General features: G+C 39.5%; 1 protein-coding gene across 3 annotated transcripts in view; it reads left to right on the forward strand.

Moving 5' to 3' along the window:
* Positions 1-2,655: 2,655 nt before the first annotated feature.
* Positions 2,656-20,349, forward strand: part of HNRNPD (heterogeneous nuclear ribonucleoprotein D (AU-rich element RNA binding protein 1, 37kDa)) — a 20,230-nt gene continuing 2,536 nt past the window's right edge. Inside the window, exons 1-7 of one of the 3 annotated variants that reach the window (XM_006876949.1) lie at positions 2,702-3,213; positions 4,888-4,944; positions 16,305-16,473; positions 17,894-18,055; positions 19,279-19,410; positions 19,880-19,979; positions 20,096-20,242. In XM_006876949.1, the coding sequence (XP_006877011.1) occupies positions 2,966-3,213; positions 4,888-4,944; positions 16,305-16,473; positions 17,894-18,055; positions 19,279-19,410; positions 19,880-19,979; positions 20,096-20,242 (1,015 nt within the window). In that variant the 5' untranslated portion in view covers positions 2,702-2,965. Of the gene's footprint in view, positions 3,214-4,887; positions 4,945-16,304; positions 16,474-17,893; positions 18,056-19,278; positions 19,411-19,879; positions 19,980-20,095; positions 20,243-20,349 lie in introns of all 3 variants that reach the window. The other 2 variants (XM_006876950.1, XM_006876951.1) reach the window with 2 other exon arrangements.

Consider the following 20,349-nt stretch of genomic DNA (forward strand, 5'->3'; position numbering starts at 1 on the left):
GTGGAGGTAGAATCAACTCTGACATGGATGGTGGTTATGTGCTGTGGAGTCGGTTCTGACTCATACCCACCCTGTACAGGATTTCCGAGGCTGTTAAGTCTTTACAGGAGCAGAAAGTTTCATCTTTCTCTCATGGAACAGCTGGTACCACTATATTAGGTTTTTTTTTTTTTTTTAATTGTATGGGGTAGTAAGATATACACAGAAAACATCTTAGTTCTCAAGATCTAGTACAATTGGACACTGAGACCTGAAGTGGAGAAAACCTGCCTCAGAGTGTTTGGAAGGCTTTGCAGAAGTAGTAACATGCTCCAATAGCATGTTTTGAAAGATGGAAAGACATTTACTAGGCCTTGGAGCTCTAAGAGGAAGATCCCTGGTAGTGTATGCGTTGGGCTGCTAATCCTAAGGTCTGCAGTTTGAATCTACCAGCTGCTCCATGGGAGTAAGAGATGAGGCTTCCTGCTCCCATAAAGACTTACACCTTCAGAAATCCTATATATACAGGGTAGCTATGGGTTCGAACAGACCTGATGACATGCAATAAGAGGCCTGCTGAATACAAGTAGGGGTATAGAATGCAGAGATTTGGACCTTAATAAGGACGAGTTCTGATAGCATCATACACACACAGGTACCTGGAATTTTAAATGTAAGTTCTCAGAAGCCCAGAAACTACTGGGTCACATATAAATTAAAATGAAGACTTTGGGAAAGTCACTATTACTAAAAGTGTAGTAATATGTCCAGTGATGACTTAAGGCCAAAGGAAATCACAGGGACTCAACCTTTCTTGAAGCTAGAAGAGAGTCAAGAAATTTCCTTTCAATTGGATCTTCTTCTTAGTTTTCTCAAACTTGTAATACATGGTTTGAGCCCAATATCCCTTTCTTCTTGGTTGGCATGTGGCATTTGATCCAAGACAAACTTTATTCCATGCGATTTGCTTAGTAAAGGAGTTTGATAAGCATATATTTTAAAGATGTTTTCAGAATTTGATCTGTATTCTTCAGTCTTAGTTATTCTGCAATCCAAACTGATTTAACACTTCATTATTTAAAACAAACTTATTTTCAATCTGCTCTGCAGAATTTTGAATGGTGCCAGGTAAAAATTCATTTAATTACAATGGAATAGTTAAAATATTCTTCAGGGTTCTTTGATATATTTTGCACATTTCGATACAAACCAAACAAGCATATACTTATTTGTTAACTTCATGTTCCTTTTGGTGTATTGCAGGAAGTTGCAGATTCCAAGCCTGAAGAGTCCAGTTTTCATCCAAGGCATCTGGGATTTCTAAAAGGTGTATTACTACTGGCCCTCTCACCTCAAGTCTGACAGTTCACACCCATCAGTAGATTCGCCAAGAGTTTTGGCTTTACGGTGGTCCTGCAAAGTGTGGTGCTGTAGGAAGCATACTGGATTCCTAGCCGCAAGGTTGGCAGTTAGAACCCACAAACCGCTCCTCAGAAACCTTATTGTTATTGTTGTTGAGTGCTGTCAGTTCCGACTCATAGTGACCCTGTATACGGTTTCGAAGGAGCACCTTAAGGTTCAAACCGACCTTATGGTCTACTGCTTATCCTACAGGGACACACCAGAAACCATACACAAAGTAGCAAAGACTCCAAATCAAATCCACAGCACTTAACAGGTGTTTAGTAAGAACCGCTTCTTCGGCACCTAACAAAGTTCAATGAAAAACGAACTCTCCAAACTCGGAAACTTCGTAAAAACGATTAATGACAATTATATATCCTAGTTTATATTTAACAAGGACAAAAAAACACCAACAACCCAAAACATTACAGGAAACCATGGCTGAGCTAACAAACAACACTTGTTGAAAAAGAATCGTGATAGGCTTTCAGATCTTCGAATAAATACAATCTCGCTTCCTTAAAATATTCAAATTACGTGTTTTTTTTTTTTTGCCTAAAAAGTTCCAGGAGAAAAGCAGGCAAACGAAAATCTTCTAATTGAACAGCTAATCTTACAGGAAAAAGGAACTTTAATAGTCAGCCGCCTCGGCCTCACCACTCGCCAGCTCGGGACAGGCAGCGCGGTAGGGACGAAGACGTCAATGTCACAGAGCTCCGGGCGGCAAGGCAGGCGGAGGAGCTGCGGCGGTCCATGCACGCGCCTGGCCCGCCACCACGGCGCTTTACTCCGCGTACGACGAGCCGGAGTCCCTAGGCGTCACGGTGGGGAGTACCAGGGCACAGGGCCGCCAAATGTGCCACCACCCCAACGCGGCAGGTCCAAAGTGCACAGCAGTCTTCTGGGAAAGGAATCCCACTCTCCTGCAGGGCCACCACAAACTGGCCTCGAAGAAGGAGGTAAGCGCCGACTCCAGAAACACTCGAAAGGGCGGGGACAGAGGAAGGGAACCCCTCTAGCCGCCTGTTCGAAACAGCGTTCCTTGTTCTCGATGGTCTCCGCGCGGTCCGTTTTAGCTTACGCCACTTCCGGTTCCTTTTAAAGGCCCCACGCTTTACGGCGCGGCGCAGCGTGTGAAGAGAAGGTATAAACGAGCGAGAGGGCGAGCCCCAGAAGGAAGAGGGAAAAAAAAAAAAAACTAGCGGTGGAGGGGGCGGGGGAGGCGCGAAGGGCGCGCGCTAGCGTCACGTGACCGGGACGCGCCGTTCTTCCGTCGGCCATTTTAGGTGGTCCGCGGCGGCGCCATTAAAGCGAGGAGGAGGCAAGAGCGGCCGCCACTGCTTCTTATTCTTTTTTAGTGCAATCGAAGAGAGCGGGAGTGTGTGTCGCGCGAGAGTGGGAGGCGAGGGGGGCAGGCCTGGGAGAGGCGCAGGAGCCTTTGCAGCCACGCGCGCGCCTTCTCTGTCTTGTGTGCTTCGCGAGGTAGAGCGAGCGCGCGGCAGCGGCGAGGATTACTTTGCTGCTAGTTTCGGTTCGCGGCAGCGGCGGGTGTAGTCTCGGCGGCGGCGGAGGCAGTAGCACTATGTCGGAGGAGCAGTTCGGCGGGGACGGGGCGGCGGCGGCGGCAACGGCGGCGGTAGGCGGCTCGGCGGGCGAGCAGGAGGGAGCCATGGTGGCGGCGGCGGCGCCGGGGGCAGCGGCAGCAGCGGCGGCGGCGGCGACGGCGGGAAGCGGGACCGGGGGCGGAACCGCAGCCGGAGGCACCGAAGGGGGCAGTGCCGAGTCGGAGGGGGCGAAGATCGACGCCAGTAAGAATGAGGAGGATGAAGGGTGAGTAAGGGGCGGTCCAGGATAGTCAGGCCCAAGTCGTTCCGCCACCATTAGGCCTCATTCCCGCTTACCCCCGGCCAGGCCCCGATGCAGCCTGGCTGCCCCGTTTTCTTCGGGGCCTTCATTTCCTTCTCCCCTCCCGCCTCTCGCCCCTCCCTTCCCCGTGTCTAGCTCTTGCCGTCCCCGGGCTGCACCCGGATTTTTCCCGCCTGGCCAGGGGATCCCCTTGGAAAATGTCCTAGAGTCCGCACTAGTAAAACGCAGACAAACACAATAAGCTTCTTGCTGTCTTTTTGCTAAGGATTCTCGGGCGCTTTTCGCTTCGTCCTGAGACGATGAGATTCTCTTAAGCACATGCTTGTAGGGATCGTAGTGCCCACCTCGGCCCGCCCACCCGCCCGCTCGCTTCAGTTTCAGGCCGAATGTATTGATTTTTTATTGATTTTTTGTGTGCATTTGGGAAGTTTCGCCTTGACCTGGTAGTTCCCTGCACTCGGCGTGGTCGCAAGACGACCTGCCTTCGAGGCCCCGTACCGCAGGCTGCGGGCCAGATGGCGTCAGCTCGAGTGGCCGAGCCGCCTCTGAGCCCAGGCTGTGCTCGGTGGGCTCGCCTTCTCCGAGTTCTGGGCGGCGGGGCCTGCGCCCGACTCGCGCGGTGGTCCCCCACCCCTCTGAGGGGATCCCACCGCGCACCCTTTTCGCGCCCTCTGCTATTGGGGCCCCCAACTTGAACTGCTCAGACCCATTGTGCTCCTTACTTTCGTTAAAGTAACCTAAGGGGTTTCTTTTTGTTCAGCTTTTCTGTAACGAAACCCGGTTTTTGCTTTCGAATGACCAGAATCCATTTTGGTCTCTTGATTTTCTCCTTCCCGCTCTCTGTTCCTGTTAAAAAGGTCTGCCCGCCCTCTTTCACAAAATGAATGAAAGGCACTGTATTGTGTGCTAGGGATATGTGGGGAGAGACGAGCCTTTTAAGTACTAACTTCCTTTCTCTAGTTGGAATAGTGCTTGTATATAGAGCTTAAGGCTGCATTTAGTATATGAAAAAACGCAGCACTCGGGAGCGGGATCTTACAGGAAAGGAGTTAGCAGCAGGAACTCAATCAGGTTTCTTGGTTGAATGTGCTTCCTACTCCCCGTTTGCATTCTTTTTTATAATGGAGGAGAGAAACCCCCGTCCCCCCCGTCCCCCGCCCCCCACACACTATAACAAGAAATAAGGTGGAAGGTAAAAGCAATAAAATGTCCCTCTAATCCACTATTAGAAACAACGATTTTCTTCTTGGGGAAGATAGATTTAATAATCCCACGTTCTTGTCCTGAAGCTGATGTGTGCTGGCTTTGGGGGGGAGTAGTGGTGGGAGGGGAAACTAGCATTTCCTAGTTAAACAAAAGTAATCTTTAATTATGTCTAGTTTACGAAAAGAATATTTTAACTATCTGGGAACTTGTGTTTTCTGAATTCTCTTTGGTCAAAGGCACCAAAGTGGTTAATTATGTACATATTGGAGCTAGCTTTCTATTAGCCCCAGTTATCAAATCACAAAGCAGTTCCCTTTGTAGTTATCTATTATTGAACTGAAGTGTAAATGAATTAAAGTTTTTAACCCTAACAATGTGAAAAACTAAAACTAGAATTTTGATTGGTTGCTGTACCGGTTGTTAATTCCCTAGCCATTCAAACTCCTCCCCACGACACACTGAAGCAGCGACGGCACAGCGGGAAGAATGGTAAAACTTTTAAAATTTTATTTCTGATTTATAAGGTTTCAATAGCCATAACATGCAGACTGTGTTAGTTGCCCATTGATCCCCAGGAAATTCTAGACATTAGTAGAGTCGGCTATTCGTGCCTGGGATATAATATAAACTCTTTTAAGGCATAGTCTGTAATCTTTGGGCAAAACTGATGCTGTTAATAAGACTTTTGATCTGTGGTAATGCATGTAATTTCGGTTTGGCCAATTTAAGCTAAATATTAGTAATGTACTTTTATATCTGGGCAAGAAAAAATTACTGTTATTTTATTGTTGACCTTTTTAAGATGAAAACTGTTGCAATTCCGAGTTTAATGCTAAAGGTTACTTGATAAATACTGTATATTTAAAGTGTCTTAAATGTCTTACTCATTCTGTAAATGTTAGAAGTAAAACAATTTAAACATGGTGCTGTATGTATATTATGCAAAGCTGTTGACCTTTATCACCAACCATATTTGTAAATGAAACGTTAATATGAAATGGATAGGATCCATTCAGAGGAGAGCTGGTGTGGCTTACCACTACAGCTTGTTCAGATTTCTATTTTCAGTGTGATATCTAGAATGTTAGTTATAATTGGTTACATGTGTTCACAATTGCATGACTCCTGTTTGGAAGGCTGGTAGGTTGAGTATTGTTCTTTTTGTCCCACCCTCCCCCTCCCTAAATGTCCATCTTTCCACCTTTAGGAGCATATTTGAGTTTTCCAGGGGTTTGTATCCACCAGCACTGGAGTTTGGAGGGCCACAGGTGAATAAGTAATTTGCAGATAGTTGACTTATTTATCATTATATTAATTGCATTCTATTTTAAGAACCTAGTCAAAAAAATTTTGATTTCACACAAAATTTACTGTTTTTCATCTACTGAAATCTGTCCATTTTTGGTTGGAAATAAAGCAGACCAGAAACAGTAGGCATAGGAAAAATTAAAATGAGGTGGGGTGGGGATGTGGGCAATTTAGGTCAGAGTTTGACTAGAATGTGAAAAGATTATAAAATCTTTGTTGACTAGTGGGCACTGTGGTAGTTCAGTTTCACGAGATAAGAGTGGCAAATTAAATGAGATTCAATTATATTTGTAGTTGAAAGATGTAACTCCAGTACTCCGGTTGTTTTCAAATCTTAATAGTTTCTGTAATTTGAAATAGTCTTAAGTTTTAGACTTGGAGAGTCATTGTTTTATTTTAGAATGTTTGCCATATTACATATTAATATTACAGCTTTTTTGGGTTGCCTTTGAAGTAAAATGAACAATTAAATACAGTTAATGAACATGCTTAGACTATGACCAGTTGTCATCCACGGAAAATAGATTTTTACTGAGGTTTCTTTGAATTTAAAATTAAGCTTTAGCTTCACAAATAATGCAGTTTTCTCATTTGTAAAGGATATTACAGTTTTTCTTAAAGACAAGACTACCCAGTTATGTCACATTCCCTTTAGACCTTTAAGTTTTCTTTGGTGTCCGAGCAGCTACACTACAGTTTTATCCTAAAAGTGTTAAAAAAATCAGTTTGTTGTATATAAGCTCATTTGAAAAAGGTAAGAATGAACAGAGAGCCATTTGTAGGAAGAATGGTTCTATAGTTTACCATGGGTGCACCTCTTTTTTTTTTTTTTTTTTTTCCAACTTTTTTCCTAGTTTTTATTTACAAGTAATTACACTGGAATTAATCATTTTGCTTTGTGGTGTAGACTTTTTATGTTCGTTTGGGGAGATATGTACTTTAAAGTTGTTTGGCAAAATGGTACAAGCCATGCAGCAAAGCTCCCTGAATGGGGGCTTGTAGATAGAGATTTGACAATTTTAAGATCAATGGAGAACTAGAATATTGTGTAACCTTTTAGACACAGTGTTGCATTGATTTGTTTGAATTGTGTTGGACAGAAGGAAAAATGTTAAAGTGTTGTCAGAGTTGGTTTCCAATCATAGTGACTCTATATAAGGTTTTGAAGAAGCAGCTGGTGGGTTTGAACTGCCAGCCTTGTAGTTAGCAGTCCAGTGCTTATCTTAACAGTGCCACAACAGGACTCCATTTAATTAACCAAAGTACAACAGTACTTCATTCTACAGGACAGTATAGTCCTATAACTATAGTTAGTGCAGAAGTTCAAATGTAATGGACATATACATGCTTTTTAAGTATTTGAAATTATAGTTTATACTCCAGTGTTTACAGAGCAATCTGTTCACTGCTCTGTAAATGTAATTACTTTTGGAGTAGTCCCATGCCAAACATACAGATTTCTTGATTTAGTAAAACTGGAACCATGAGAAGGGTCTCGATTGATTTTAGCATTTGTTAGAACTTTCCACAGGTTGCCATTGGAGGTTGTTTTTATATTTGTTTTTGAAGTATATAAATGGCGCTGTGGTATAACATGCTGGATTGCAAAATCGGCTTGAACTGTAAGGTAGGTGGTTCAAGCTCACCAGCTGCTCCTCAGAAACAACCCTATACAGGGTTGCTGTGGGGTGGAACTGAGTAGATGGCACTTAACAAGAGAGGGCTTCACAAATTTTGTAGAAAAATTTCATTTTTCCACAGATTTTTGAAGCTCTCTGGCATGCTTTAAGCATTACTGTAAATATTAGTACTTCTCTCCACTTATATGGTCTCTCTTCCATGTGTCTTATAATGTGCTTATTCCATATGATAAGCACTGGACTGCGTGCGAACCACAAGGTCTGCAGTTCGAGCCCACCAGTTGCTCCATGGGAGAAAGAGGGAGACTGTTTGCTTATGAAGATTTCAGGCCTTGAGAAACCCTTGCTGTGAGTCGGAACCGACTCCACAGAACTTAACAACAATAACAATACTGCCTGGGTAGTCTGCCATCTGTAAGTCTATGCTAAGAAAACGTTTTGAGTCTTTCCATTGTGGTGTGCAATTTATGGCTTTTATGGAGAATGTTTCGTTTTAGCTTGCAAGTGATAACATGCCACAATTGAGAGCTTTTAAAAAGGAATAGAGTAACTTATTTTCCCATTGCACTTTAAACTTGGTACCTCAAATGTGTACAGATTCACAAATGGAGTAAAACATAACCTCCTTGTTAGTCCCAAGTTTGATTTGACTATAGTTCTGCTTCAACATTTTAGTAGATAGGGCACTGAGTTGGATGCTGAAAGCATGGAATCTTTTTCTGTTACTTCACTTTCAACAGCAGTGTGGTCTCAGGTAATATAATATGTTTGTTAATTTGGTTTGATGGTTTGTGTGTGAGAATGTTCATCATGGAAAGATTTACTTCAAAGTCTGCTTTGATAGTTTGTGTGTTTATCTGGTGCCCTAGTAGTTGATATGACCAGTGATTTACTCCTGTGGAGTAAAGGTAAACATATTTGAATCTCTGGAGTATTATATTGTACATTGGAGCTAGACATTAAAAAAATATTTGAGGGGAGTTGTTATGTGCCATTGACTCAGTTCCGACTCATAGTGACCCTGTACAGGGTTTCTGAGGCTGGAAATCTTTACCGGAGCATAAAGCCTCATCTTTCTCCCGTGGAGTGGCTGGTAGTTTCGAACTACTGACCTTGCGATTCACAGCCCAATTCGTAACCACTGTGCTACCGGAGCTCCTTATTTGGGGGGAGAGGAGGGCTCATATTATTTGCAGTGTTTGGTTAATAATCAAAGTGATAAGTTTAAGTATGGGGGTTACACATTATTAAATTCTGCCTACGCAAAGCCCAAGGAGCTCTGGTACCATAGTGGTTGCTAATCTCAACGGTCAGGGGTTTGAAACTACCAGCTGTTCTGTGGAGAAAGATGAGGCTTTCTGCTCCTGTAAAGATTTACAGCCTCGGAAACCCTGTATAGGGTCGCTGTGAGTCGAAACCGACTCCATGGCTCATAACAACCACCACAAAGCCCAGATAGCTAGGAAGACCCCACCCCAAACCCAGCTTTTTTAGTCTTGTGAAAAAGATGAAACTCAGCAAATACAAGGGGGCTTCAAAAAGTTTGTGGGAAAGTTCCAGCTTCTTAGATTGAGATCTAAATGGATTTATGAATGTGAAATTTGTGTAATGTGTAATATGTGGTAACCAGAACCGTAACCTGTAGATTAACAAAATGTCATTCTTTAGCATCTTGGAAAAAAAGAGTTTTGCCTTATAAAGCTGATGGAGTGTTACTGAAGTAGAATGGAAGGTGGTGTTGCTTCTTTGGAATGAGATTAAGAAAAGGAAAATATTGGGTTAAGCATTTAAATTTTACTCAGAAACTTATTTAACATTAGATGTTATGTTTTCATTGTAATTTTTAAAATAGGTTCATTTTAAAGTATGAAGTTAATGAGAGGAATTAATCCTGTTTAGAAATACTTTATTATGTAATTAGATAAAAAATGGTGTTGTTAAGTTCTCTCGAGTCATTTCTGACCCATAGTAACCCTGCATAGGGTTTCCAAGGAGCAGCTGGTGAGCTTGAACCGCCAAGCTTGCAGCTCAAACAGCTTTGCAGTCTGACACTAGCCCACAGCGCCATACCAGGACTCCAGATAAAAAGTAGGATTTATTTCTTTATATATATATGCCGTCAAGTCGATTCCGAACTATAATGACTCTGTAAAGGGTTTCTGAGGAGCAGCTGGTGAGCTTGAATCGCTGACCTTGCAGGTCAAATAGCTTTGCAGTCTGGCACATTAACCCACAGCACCATACCAGGTATTATTTCCTCATTATTAAAGAATAATTACCCACCCCTAACAAAGCCTTTAGAACGCTGTGGAACCTTAAAAACTACACAGCAACCATGTGAATTATCTAGTGGCAAAGTAAACTTTTTTATTGTGAATTGAGTGATTGTTTACATGGGAGAATATCGGTTTTACATTCACCCCATTTCATTGCAGTGATTACAGTCCTCTCTGTGCATCATCATTCAATAGTATTTGCTTCTGTTCCCACTGGTTTTTTTTGGGGGGGTTGGGTGGAGGAGCTTTTATAGGTAACTTTTGATTTAACTTAAAAGGAAACTATAATTTGAAAGGAAAAATCATTAATGTTGTAACTTCATATAGTAATTTTAAGACTTTAAAAGTAAAAGGAATAGTTACAAATATAAAAATACCAGAAACATTTAAATAAGAATTTTGTGCTTATGTTGTAAAAAGTACAGCCAGAACATTCCTTAGAAGCCAGGCTTCCTCTCTCATACTTTGGATGTATTATCAGGAGGGACCAGTTCCTGGAGAAGGATCATGCTTGGTAAAGTGGAGGGTGGAGGGTCAGTGAAAAAGAGGGAGGTCATGAACAAGATGGATTGGCACAGTGGCAGAAACAGTGGGCCCAAGTGCAGCAGCAATTGTGAGGATGACGCAGGACTGGGTAGTGTTTCAGAATAGGGTCACACTAGGTTGGAACCATCATCTCAAAGACCTCTAACAACAATATTCTTACAAAAAATGTTGATCAGGTTAACATTCTGTTGTTTCTAAACTGTTAGAACTCTTTATGAAGCTATAAGATCATGAGTTCAGAAGTATTTCAAAGTTGTTCTTATGTGCCATGGAGTCGGTTCCGACTCATAGCGACTCTGTACAGGGTTTCCGAGGCTGTAAATCTTTACGGGAGCAGAAAGCCTCATCTTTCTCCCGCGGAACAGCTGGTAGTTTCGAACTGCTGACCTTGCGGCTTGCAGCCCGATTCATAACCACTACGCTACCAGAGCTCCTTTTCAAAGTTACAAAATCCATTTTTTGGGTCCCTGTATGAGTCGGAACCAACTCCACGGTACTTAACAACAACAACAGATTCAAAAATTGGAATCCTGGTGTGGCGCTGTGGATTAATGCGCCAGACTGCACAGCCGTTTGAATGCAGGGTTGGTGGTTCAAACTCACCAGCTGCTCCACGGAAACCCTATACGGGATAGCTAATGAGTCGGAACAGACTTGACGGCACTTAAGAAAAAAACAATTCAAAAATTGTAAGGAAATGTAATAGTTTATCATTTTACCTTGAATAAGGTGTTTAGCGTAGTGGTTACGAATCGGGCTGCGAACCGCAAGGTCAGCACTTCGAAACTACCAGCTGTTCTGCGGGAGAAAGATGAGGCTTTCTGCTCCCGTAAAGATTTCCAGCCTCGGAAGGTCCTGTACAGGGTTTCTGTGAGTCGGAACCAACTCCACGGCACATAATAACAACAAAGGTATTTAATGCTGTCATGTTCTGCAGTAAAGACTTGTTAGAGAATACATCTTTAAATAAAATTCTTGTTGATTTTGGAGTATTAAACCTAGTGATCTCAGTAGTAGATAGAATGCAGTTATTAAATCAGATTGTCAACCAACCAGTACCACTCCATAGTAATTTATTTAATTATTTTGAAATTACTGTGTGCTAAAATTACTTGGATTTATGTGTAATGCAGATGAGTCTTATTTAGAATACAGATGAATCTTAAAAAATGATTTTGGATGCTGTATTTTAGAATCTTAGGTGGCCTAATTTCCAATCGATATATTTCTTACATTGGATATTAAAAAAATTATTTCTGGTTTATTATCAGTGTGTCACATTGAAAAAAATTCATCTTAGGATCACTTTATATAAGTTACATTCGAGCCTTTTTTCCTCAACATCAAAGAGCTCATCCATATATAGCCCACTAATTAAAACAAGTCTCACACAATTAGTTCCTTGACAATACACTGTTAATCGATGATTGTCTCTAAGTGTTTATAATTAAATTGTGCTTTATCCTTTCTAAATAATAATTTTTTATTGTACACTTGAGATATGTGAGGTTCTCGTCTATACACTTTAATGCCGTTTAAGTCTCACTACATATATCTCTGGCTAGATTCTGTTAAGTGCCGTTAAGTCAGTTTGGACCCACAGCAACCCTGTATAGGGTTTCCAAGGAGTGGCTGGTGAGCTTGAACCGCCGACCTTGCAGTTCAAATGGCTTTGCAGTCTGGTGCATTAACCCACAGTGCCACATCAGGACTCCAGGCTCTGTTAGAGCTTGTCATTTTACAGTTTAGGGAAAAGTCTTGGAATTAAATTTGCATTTTTTCTTAGGATCATTTAATTGGTAGTGGAAGAGCTAGGATTCAAATCCTGGCTCTAAGAAGTAATATAGTAATGTCCTAGAAAGCAGGTGAAATTCTTGAAATAACACTGCTTAACATCTGGATGGCGCTCTACTGAATTGTATAACTTTATGCTTATTATTTAATTCTGTAGTTTGGTAACATCAGTATTTGAAGGCAAATAGACTTTCACTGTTGAGTAGGAGTCGTGATATGGCGCTGTGGGCTAATGCGCCGGACTGAAAGTCGTTTGAACTGCAAGGTTGGGGTTCAAGCTTACCAGCTGCTCCTTGGAAACCCCATACAAGGGTCACTATCAGAATCAACTTGACGGCACTTAACAAGAACAACAGGTGTTTTTAAGTTGAAACCCTACATTTTAATGGTGGGATTGTTTATTACCAATGAAGGGTCATATATGAAGCATAGGGCTCCATTTCTGTTGCAGTTTGAGTTGTATTAACATAGTTTTAACTTGACTGCTTAAACATTTTCTGAAGTTTTACCTTCTGGAAAGCATTTACAACACTTCCTCTAGGAGTGACAATTTTGAGAGTCAGTCTTTGTATTCAAGGACAATAGAGGTAATTTAGATGGAATCATAGATATTGTGCTTTAAGCAGTTTTATGAAATAAAATTTAAATTGATAATTTTATGCCATCTCATAATTTGAAAGAAGAGAGCATGCCAGAATGCTGATGTTCTGGAGAGGTTAAAATATTATCCGGAATTCAGAAGAGGGATAGAGACTTTTTTTTTTTATCAATACTGTACTGTGTGATTATATTTTGGTGTTTCTCTTAAATAAAGATGGAGTGGATTTAGTAATGTGTTACATTTGTAAAGATGTAACAGATTTAATAGTTTGCTCTCCTGTAGATATCTGTTACTGAGCAAGTCTTCCATACTAATGCCGGAAAAAGAAAGTCAAAGGACTTTTGGATAGCTATAGGTGTTAATTCTAAAATGATAGCCACTTTTTTTGCCAGGAAATTTTTCTTTTTATAAAATATTTGATAAAGATTAAAAGATCAGTATTTGCCCCAAACCCAAAGATGATAGATGACAGCAGGGGCAGGGAAATTCAACAAATGGAAATGGAGAACCAGGCAGGAAATGGAGAGAGTGATGATGACACATTGTGAGGATTGCACCCAGTGCCATTGAACAATGTGTATGGTTTATGAATTACCAATTGAAAATTAATTTGCTATGTAAACTTTGTCTTAAAGCACAATACAATTTTAGAAAGAACAAAAAAAGTTTGATAGCTGACTACTCATTTTATTTACAAAATGGAGGGAAGCATTTTAGAACGGCAAGTTATTAATGTGGCAAAAAATGAAAAATAGAACTTGGTAAAAGAAATGAGATGCAGTTCTTGTGTGCCGTTGAGTTGATTTCCTACTCTTGAGTGACTCGGGTTTCTGAGGAGTGGCTAGTTAGTGGGTTTGAATTGCTGACGTTGTGGTTAGCAGTCCAGTGCTTTATGCTGTAGCATCATGCAAGAGCACTAGTTTCAGAAGACCCCTGAGGACAGTAGCATAATACATTACTGATGACTGAGTCATAAAGTGTTAAAATCATGATTGCTATGTTTGATTAAAATAAAGGTATCATTGCAAATGGCTGATGGTTAAGTACTGGAAAGGCAGCCAGTATTTAAGGAAGGTGGAACTTTCAGCTCAGAAATATTTGGCTCTTCTCTAAAAGTGCTAAATAGCTGATGTTTTACTGTATATCTTCCTCAGGTTTTTTGAGAACTAGTTAGTAATCATTCTTTGGGATGTACATATACTTACATAAACATATTTGACCAGAGTATTTAATACCTGGATAAATTAGGAAGGGTGGACTCTTCTGTCAACCTTTTTAGTGCTGAGGTATGTATATGAAACATATTAACTTAGGCTAAATTGAAGGTGGAGAGTTGCTTAGGGTACTTCATTGGGTCAGTTAGTAGTATTTTTAGTATTATTATCTAATATTTAAGTAAACTCTTCGCTGTGCTATGAACAATATTTGGGGCCTAAGACCACTTTCACAGTAAACATCACTGTAGTTAAAACTAGTTCTGTCATTGAGGAACAGATCAGACACATTAGCTTTTTAAAATACAGCTTTTATAATTACTCTAGACTAAAATAATTTCAGTCTAGCTTTGTTCAATTTTTTGGTGGAAAATTTCTGTAATCACAGAAGTAGTTTTAATAGTTAAATCTCAACTTAATAGAAATTGTTTTTGTTCTAGAACTTGCCATGGATATCAGCAAGAAGCCATTTTTTTATATAGTCATTTTTCTTTCTCACCTTTAAAAAGATAGCAGTGGGCTTTTCACTTTTAAAGGGTAAATGTTGTTAATGAACTTTTATCTGTAAAGGAAATGCTCTGTATCTTTAGTTTAGAAGTAAGTATTAGATATTTAGAAGTTGTATTTCAAAGAAAGAAAAAAATGTCTATTGAGAAAAAACCTCATTTCCCATCAATTGGCAATAAACATTAAAAATGACCTACACAGCATTGTGGATATCTTTGTTCATTTGTTTGTAAAATAATCAAAAGTGTTATAAAAGTTCAACATGGAAGTTTTATTTGAGGAAGTCTTAAAAATTAAACACCTAAAATGGCCCCATACTAGGATACATGTACAAGTTGAAAACATAACCTAAAATGGGAAACAGTATATTCTTAAAGTAAGATTTATTTTGTATGTCAAAATAACTGTTATTAGAAGTAACAAGTTTATGATAAAGTAGTAAGATCAGTTAACACTTCAGTTAATCTGGCATTTTGGGGAGAAGTTTGTAACTCAAGGGACAGTTGTCCTTTTGGTCAAGAATGGGTTTTAAGGGCAATATCCTAAAAGCCCACACGATGGAGTAGGTTCCTAATGGTTTATTAAGTGCCTTTATGTGGGTTTCCACTTAATAGAGACTCTACAGGGTTTCTGAGAGTGGCTGGTGGGTTTGAACTGCCAACTTTGTGTTTAGCACTCTAGTATTTATTCTACAGCAGCACACCAGGATTCCTTCCTAATGATGATTGTTGTTGAGTGCCATCAAGCCAGTTCTTACTCATAGTGACCCTGTATAGGGTCTCCAAGGAGCAACTGGTAAATTTGAACTGCTGACCTTGCGGTTCAAACCGACTTTGCAATTGAGTGCTTATCCTACAGCATACAGACCGGCTGTAATTTCTTTACTGGAGCTGGAAGTCAGTATCAAGCCCCAGTTATGACTACATCTCAGTTATAAAAATGAGAAAACATGGAGCAAACAGGAATTTTAATCCCATGGTGAGCATTTTTTTTAGATCTCATAACAAATTCTGACAGTTTTGCTTTAAAAATGGCCAGTGTTTTTTAAAGGGCAGAAGGTTTATTTGGCATTGGGCAGGGTGCAAAAAGGATCAAAGAACTGCCAGATCTGAGCTTTATGGCCTTTTTGTTGTAGTAATGTTAAATACTAATTTAAGATTTTACCTTTAAAATGATTGTTTTTGAGTATGTATCTTTGGTCCTAGTGTCTTGGTAGTTGTCACTTGCCAGTGGGTTGCTTTCGCACATAAAGGTTTAAATATTTTATTGCTGGTTAACTGCTGGGGTTCTACTGTAAAGAAATAGGTTAATTGGTGGGTTAGCCACTAATTATCTGATTGACACTTTTCATCAAATTGTTTTCATAATACTTTTGTCTTTATTCTGAGTTCTTAAAACAGTCATGGAATTGATTTCTGACTCGGCACAAAAAAAGTTTGTTCACAAGTAAATTGTGAGACTTAGAATAATTTCTTAGTTTGTGTGCTAACTTTGTTAATGAGAAATGAGAGAATTTTAAAAATTAGAATAGCAATTGACATATAGATACAATGCTGGTTACTGTGATAAATGCTTTATACTGTGTATAGCCTTTTGACATGTCAAAAACTTTGGAACAGAAACCTGAAGCTAAGTTTGTGTATTGCTGCTGTCAGTGTTTAACTTGTAATTTAAAGGAAGCATAATGTCCAGTATTTTTATTTTGAGGACATGTTTATCTTTTTAGCATGTCAAAAAACTTAATGTGCTGCTTGCTCACTAATTTGTAAATTATGCAAGAACAGCAATGATAAGCAAAACTTTTTGGAGTCGGATGCCCTTGATGTATGCTTCTGTAGGAAGTGTGACATTTTAATTTACTGCCCGGTAAATTGGTGCAGTTTTGGAAAGTTGTGTTAATGATGTAGATAATATAAAGTTTAATTTATTTTTAGCATTTTAATACTTCTTTTTGTCTTTACAGGAAAATGTTTATAGGAGGCCTTAGCTGGGACACTACAAAGAAAGATCTGAAGGACTACTTCTCCAAATTTGGTGAAGTTGTAGACTGCACTCTGAAGTTAGATCCTATCACAGGGCGATCAAGGGGTTTTGGCTTTGTGCTATTTAAAGAGTCGGAGAGTGTAGATAAGGTAGTGTTTTATGTGTATGTTCTGATCAATTAGTAATATTTGGATAAGTAATACAGTAAAACTATGAAAGCTGGAACCTGTGTAAGGCGGAAACCTATCAGAGAAGGAAAAAACTAACACTTGTTACTAAATCAAGGTATGGAAAGTAATTACACCACACCGTGTCAAAGGTGGAAAACATGCAGGCCCTATCCCAGAAAAACGGGAATCCCTTCAAGTTTTAGTTCTCAACAGATTTCATTCCACAAGGTGGCTTCGCAATGTTTGTGGAGAAATGTTATTGAAAGACTCAGGATTTTTCTCATGAACTTGCTGAAACTTCCCTAAATACTAAAACATGGATAGCTTGATTAACAATGGGTTTCTCCATTAATTGGGGTTTTCCCTTCTTCAGGTCTAGGAAGTAAAAGAAAGTTCTTACTCTAGTATATTTTTTTGAAGAAAGAGTCAGATTTAAAAATTATTTGCTAAATATTCTTGTGTGTCTGGCTCTAGCAAATTACAGTTTAAAACATCATTGAAACTTAAAGACTTTAACTTAAAAGGGTGTGCTATGGAAAATTCACAAATAACATTTTGAAATTTGTTAGGCAAAAATTAATCATCTTTTTGGTCTTTGCAAAGGGGAAGTAGCAATTATATTTGTTTATATAGCTGATGGTTACCTAGTAAGACACCCTGGCTGCCCAGTGGCTAAACTCTTGGCTGACAATGGAAAGATCATTTCAGACCCATCGGCTGCTCTGGTGGGAGAAAGATGTGGCAGTCTGCTCTGAAAATTTGCTGCCTGGGAAACTGGTGAAGTTCTACCCTCTCCTGTAGAGTCACTAGATTGGCAATGGTTTTTTTGGGATTTAGTTATCTAGAATTAGTTAAATTTGTGTCTTCTTCCCTTGCATTGTTATTGACCTCACATTTAGATACTAGTATGTATTAGCTAGTTAAACACTGTTAACCTGGTGTGGTGCTATAGAATAAGCACTGGATTGCTAACCAAAAGTTTGGCAGTTCAGACCTCCTTGAAAACTCTACAGGGTTGCTATAAGTCAGAAGTGACTCGAGGGCACTTACCAACTGAAAGGTTGGCTGTTAGAGTTCTCCTAGAGTCACCTCTCTCTGAAGAAAGGCTTGGCAGTCAACTTCAGAAGGATCACAGCGTTTGAAATCCCTGTGGCGTGCAGTTCTACTCTGAAATACATGGGGTTGCCACTAATCAGAATTGACTTTTTTTTTTTTAAATCCCCATCTAGAATTGACTTTTGATTATTGTGTACTAGCTGATGTCATCACCAAACTATTTGGCAGTTTAATCTTGAACCAGTCAACATGTACCTGACATTAGCTGTATTTATTTATTTTAAAGTAAATTTTCTATGCACTTAAGATAAATATTTAAAATGCAAAACTTGAATTTCTTTAGGTCATGGATCAGAAAGAACATAAATTGAATGGGAAAGTGATTGACCCTAAAAGGGCCAAAGCCATGAAAACAAAAGAACCTGTTAAAAAAATTTTTGTTGGTGGCCTTTCTCCAGATACACCTGAAGAGAAAATAAGGGAGTACTTTGGTGGTTTTGGTGAGGTATGTTATAATGTTTTGACCGAGGTTATATAACAATTTGTATAAATGTAATTGTCACATCAAGTAAACGAAAATTCACTGGATTTTTCAAAGCTGTTTTAAAGTTTCAGCAGTTTGTGTGATTTGTTTTTTTAAAGTTAGGAAAACGGGTGGCTTGGGGCCCCCTTTATATAGTCTACAAACATTTTTGACTTGATTCAAACAATTCATGTTTTGATGTTAGTATTTAGGAATTGAAATATATAATACTCATGAAACTTTGGATCGTTAGCCATTTTCTAGCAAGTGCCAGAAACATTTCATTCTGTTTAAGAATTAGAATTGGCTATTTTTTTTCCCCACTTCATAGTTGAGTTTGTGACCCTGGTATTAAAAACTTAGCAAAATCAGTGTTTTGTGAGACTTTATTCATAGTAGTAATAGATAGGTAACAAAACATTTGCCATTTCAGCAATCTTCAGTTGTTCAGTGACAGTGATTTAATATATTTTTTAATGTTTTGTGAATTATGTGATAGTTTACATGAGAGAACGTTAGCTTTACAGTCATCCTATCGTATATCGTTTCATTGTCATGTTACAATTCCCTCCATGCATCATCAACCAACAAAAGGGTGTGCCCTGAATGCCTGCCCCTCGTTGTCAGCACACAACCCCTCTCCCTCTCTGCGTCTAGAGTCCCCAGCCGCTCCATCTCTCCGCGTCATTGTCTCTGCTTCCATCTCTGGCATCACTGATTATCTGGGTAGGGTCCCGCACTCCTCTCTTCCTTGATGGTCTCAGGGACCTCTGCTCCTAGAATGCAAAGTCAATCGGAACTCCCCTCCTTTTGCTACCTTTACATTTCCAACCTTCACAGTCAGTCCTGATAACAATTATTCACTATTATACCACAGAACAATTTTTCACTATTATACCACAAGAGACCTGTCCCCATCTCCTTTCATCAGCCCCATCCAGACAGATTAGAAACTACTCAGTGGAGATTCTACCTTCCTCTGTGTTTTCTGGATCTAGGCTCCCTCTTGAAAGCTTGTAAGCCAGTCGACAGTGATTGTATTTTAAGCTGAAGTTGATATTCTAATTTTGAAGACTGATTTAAAAGGGAACTTTAACACCTGGCAGAATAGGGACCAAGGGCCTATTTGACCCCATTAAACTTGTTCTCTTAATGTCTGCAAGATGTAAACTAAGATATTAAAACTTTCTATACATAAATATCAGGTGGAATCCATAGAGCTTCCCATGGACAACAAGACCAATAAGAGACGTGGATTCTGCTTTATTACCTTCAAGGAAGAGGAGCCGGTGAAGAAGATAATGGAAAAGAAATATCACAATGTTGGTCTTAGTAAAGTAAGTTAACACATCTACTTACTTAAAGAGAAAAGTAGCTAATATGGAGTGTTTCATCATTTAGCTTTCTGCGAAAATGACTTCAATTCAGTTTCTTGAGTGTACTTGAAAGACAGGTTGTGTACTTGTGTGGTGCATGCGACATATTCTTGTGTTTTAAATGTATTTATGGAAGACATTAATTAACTTAATTGCTTATATTGGAGAACAGGAGAGACGCATTTGTGTTTTTAGTGAATTTTCGTCTGGGCTTTCCTAGTAATATCTTTTGATGAGAACCTGATAAGTATAAGTATAATGAGCATCTAGCTTCAGAAGTGAATATTCTGAGTATGGAAAACTAAATTAGCTGATTTTGAGAAAAATACCAAGTTAGCCAGTTGTATTTTAAACATCTTGGGCTATTCAGGCTATTGTAAACTTGATTTGTTTTACTGGTAGTTATAACAGCATAATTTTGCTCTTTTAGTGTGAAATAAAAGTAGCCATGTCGAAGGAACAGTATCAGCAACAGCAGCAGTGGGGATCCAGAGGAGGATTTGCAGGAAGAGCTCGTGGAAGAGGTGGTGGTAAGCTAGAGTCTAAGTTTATTTACTCTGTCTTAAGCTTTTCTGCTTTTTAATTCTCCTGAAGTAAAGATCTTTGCTGATCTTCTGACTTTAGTGAACCTATTAATGTGCTGCAGGCCCCAGTCAAAACTGGAACCAGGGATATAGTAACTATTGGAATCAAGGCTATGGCAACTATGGATATAACAGCCAAGGTTACGGTGGTTATGGAGGATATGACTACACTGGTTACAACAGCTACTATGGATATGGTGATTATAGCAGTAAGTACTATACTTTTTATATTCACTGCTATTTGACATTTATTTTGTACAAATTTGGATAGGTAGAAAGGTTAGTGTAGCTTTGCCAAATACAAACTTCATCAGTT

The sequence above is a fragment of the Chrysochloris asiatica genome, unplaced genomic scaffold (genome assembly GCF_000296735.1).
Source record: "Chrysochloris asiatica unplaced genomic scaffold, ChrAsi1.0 scaffold00434, whole genome shotgun sequence".
NCBI lineage: Eukaryota > Metazoa > Chordata > Mammalia > Afrosoricida > Chrysochloridae > Chrysochloris > Chrysochloris asiatica.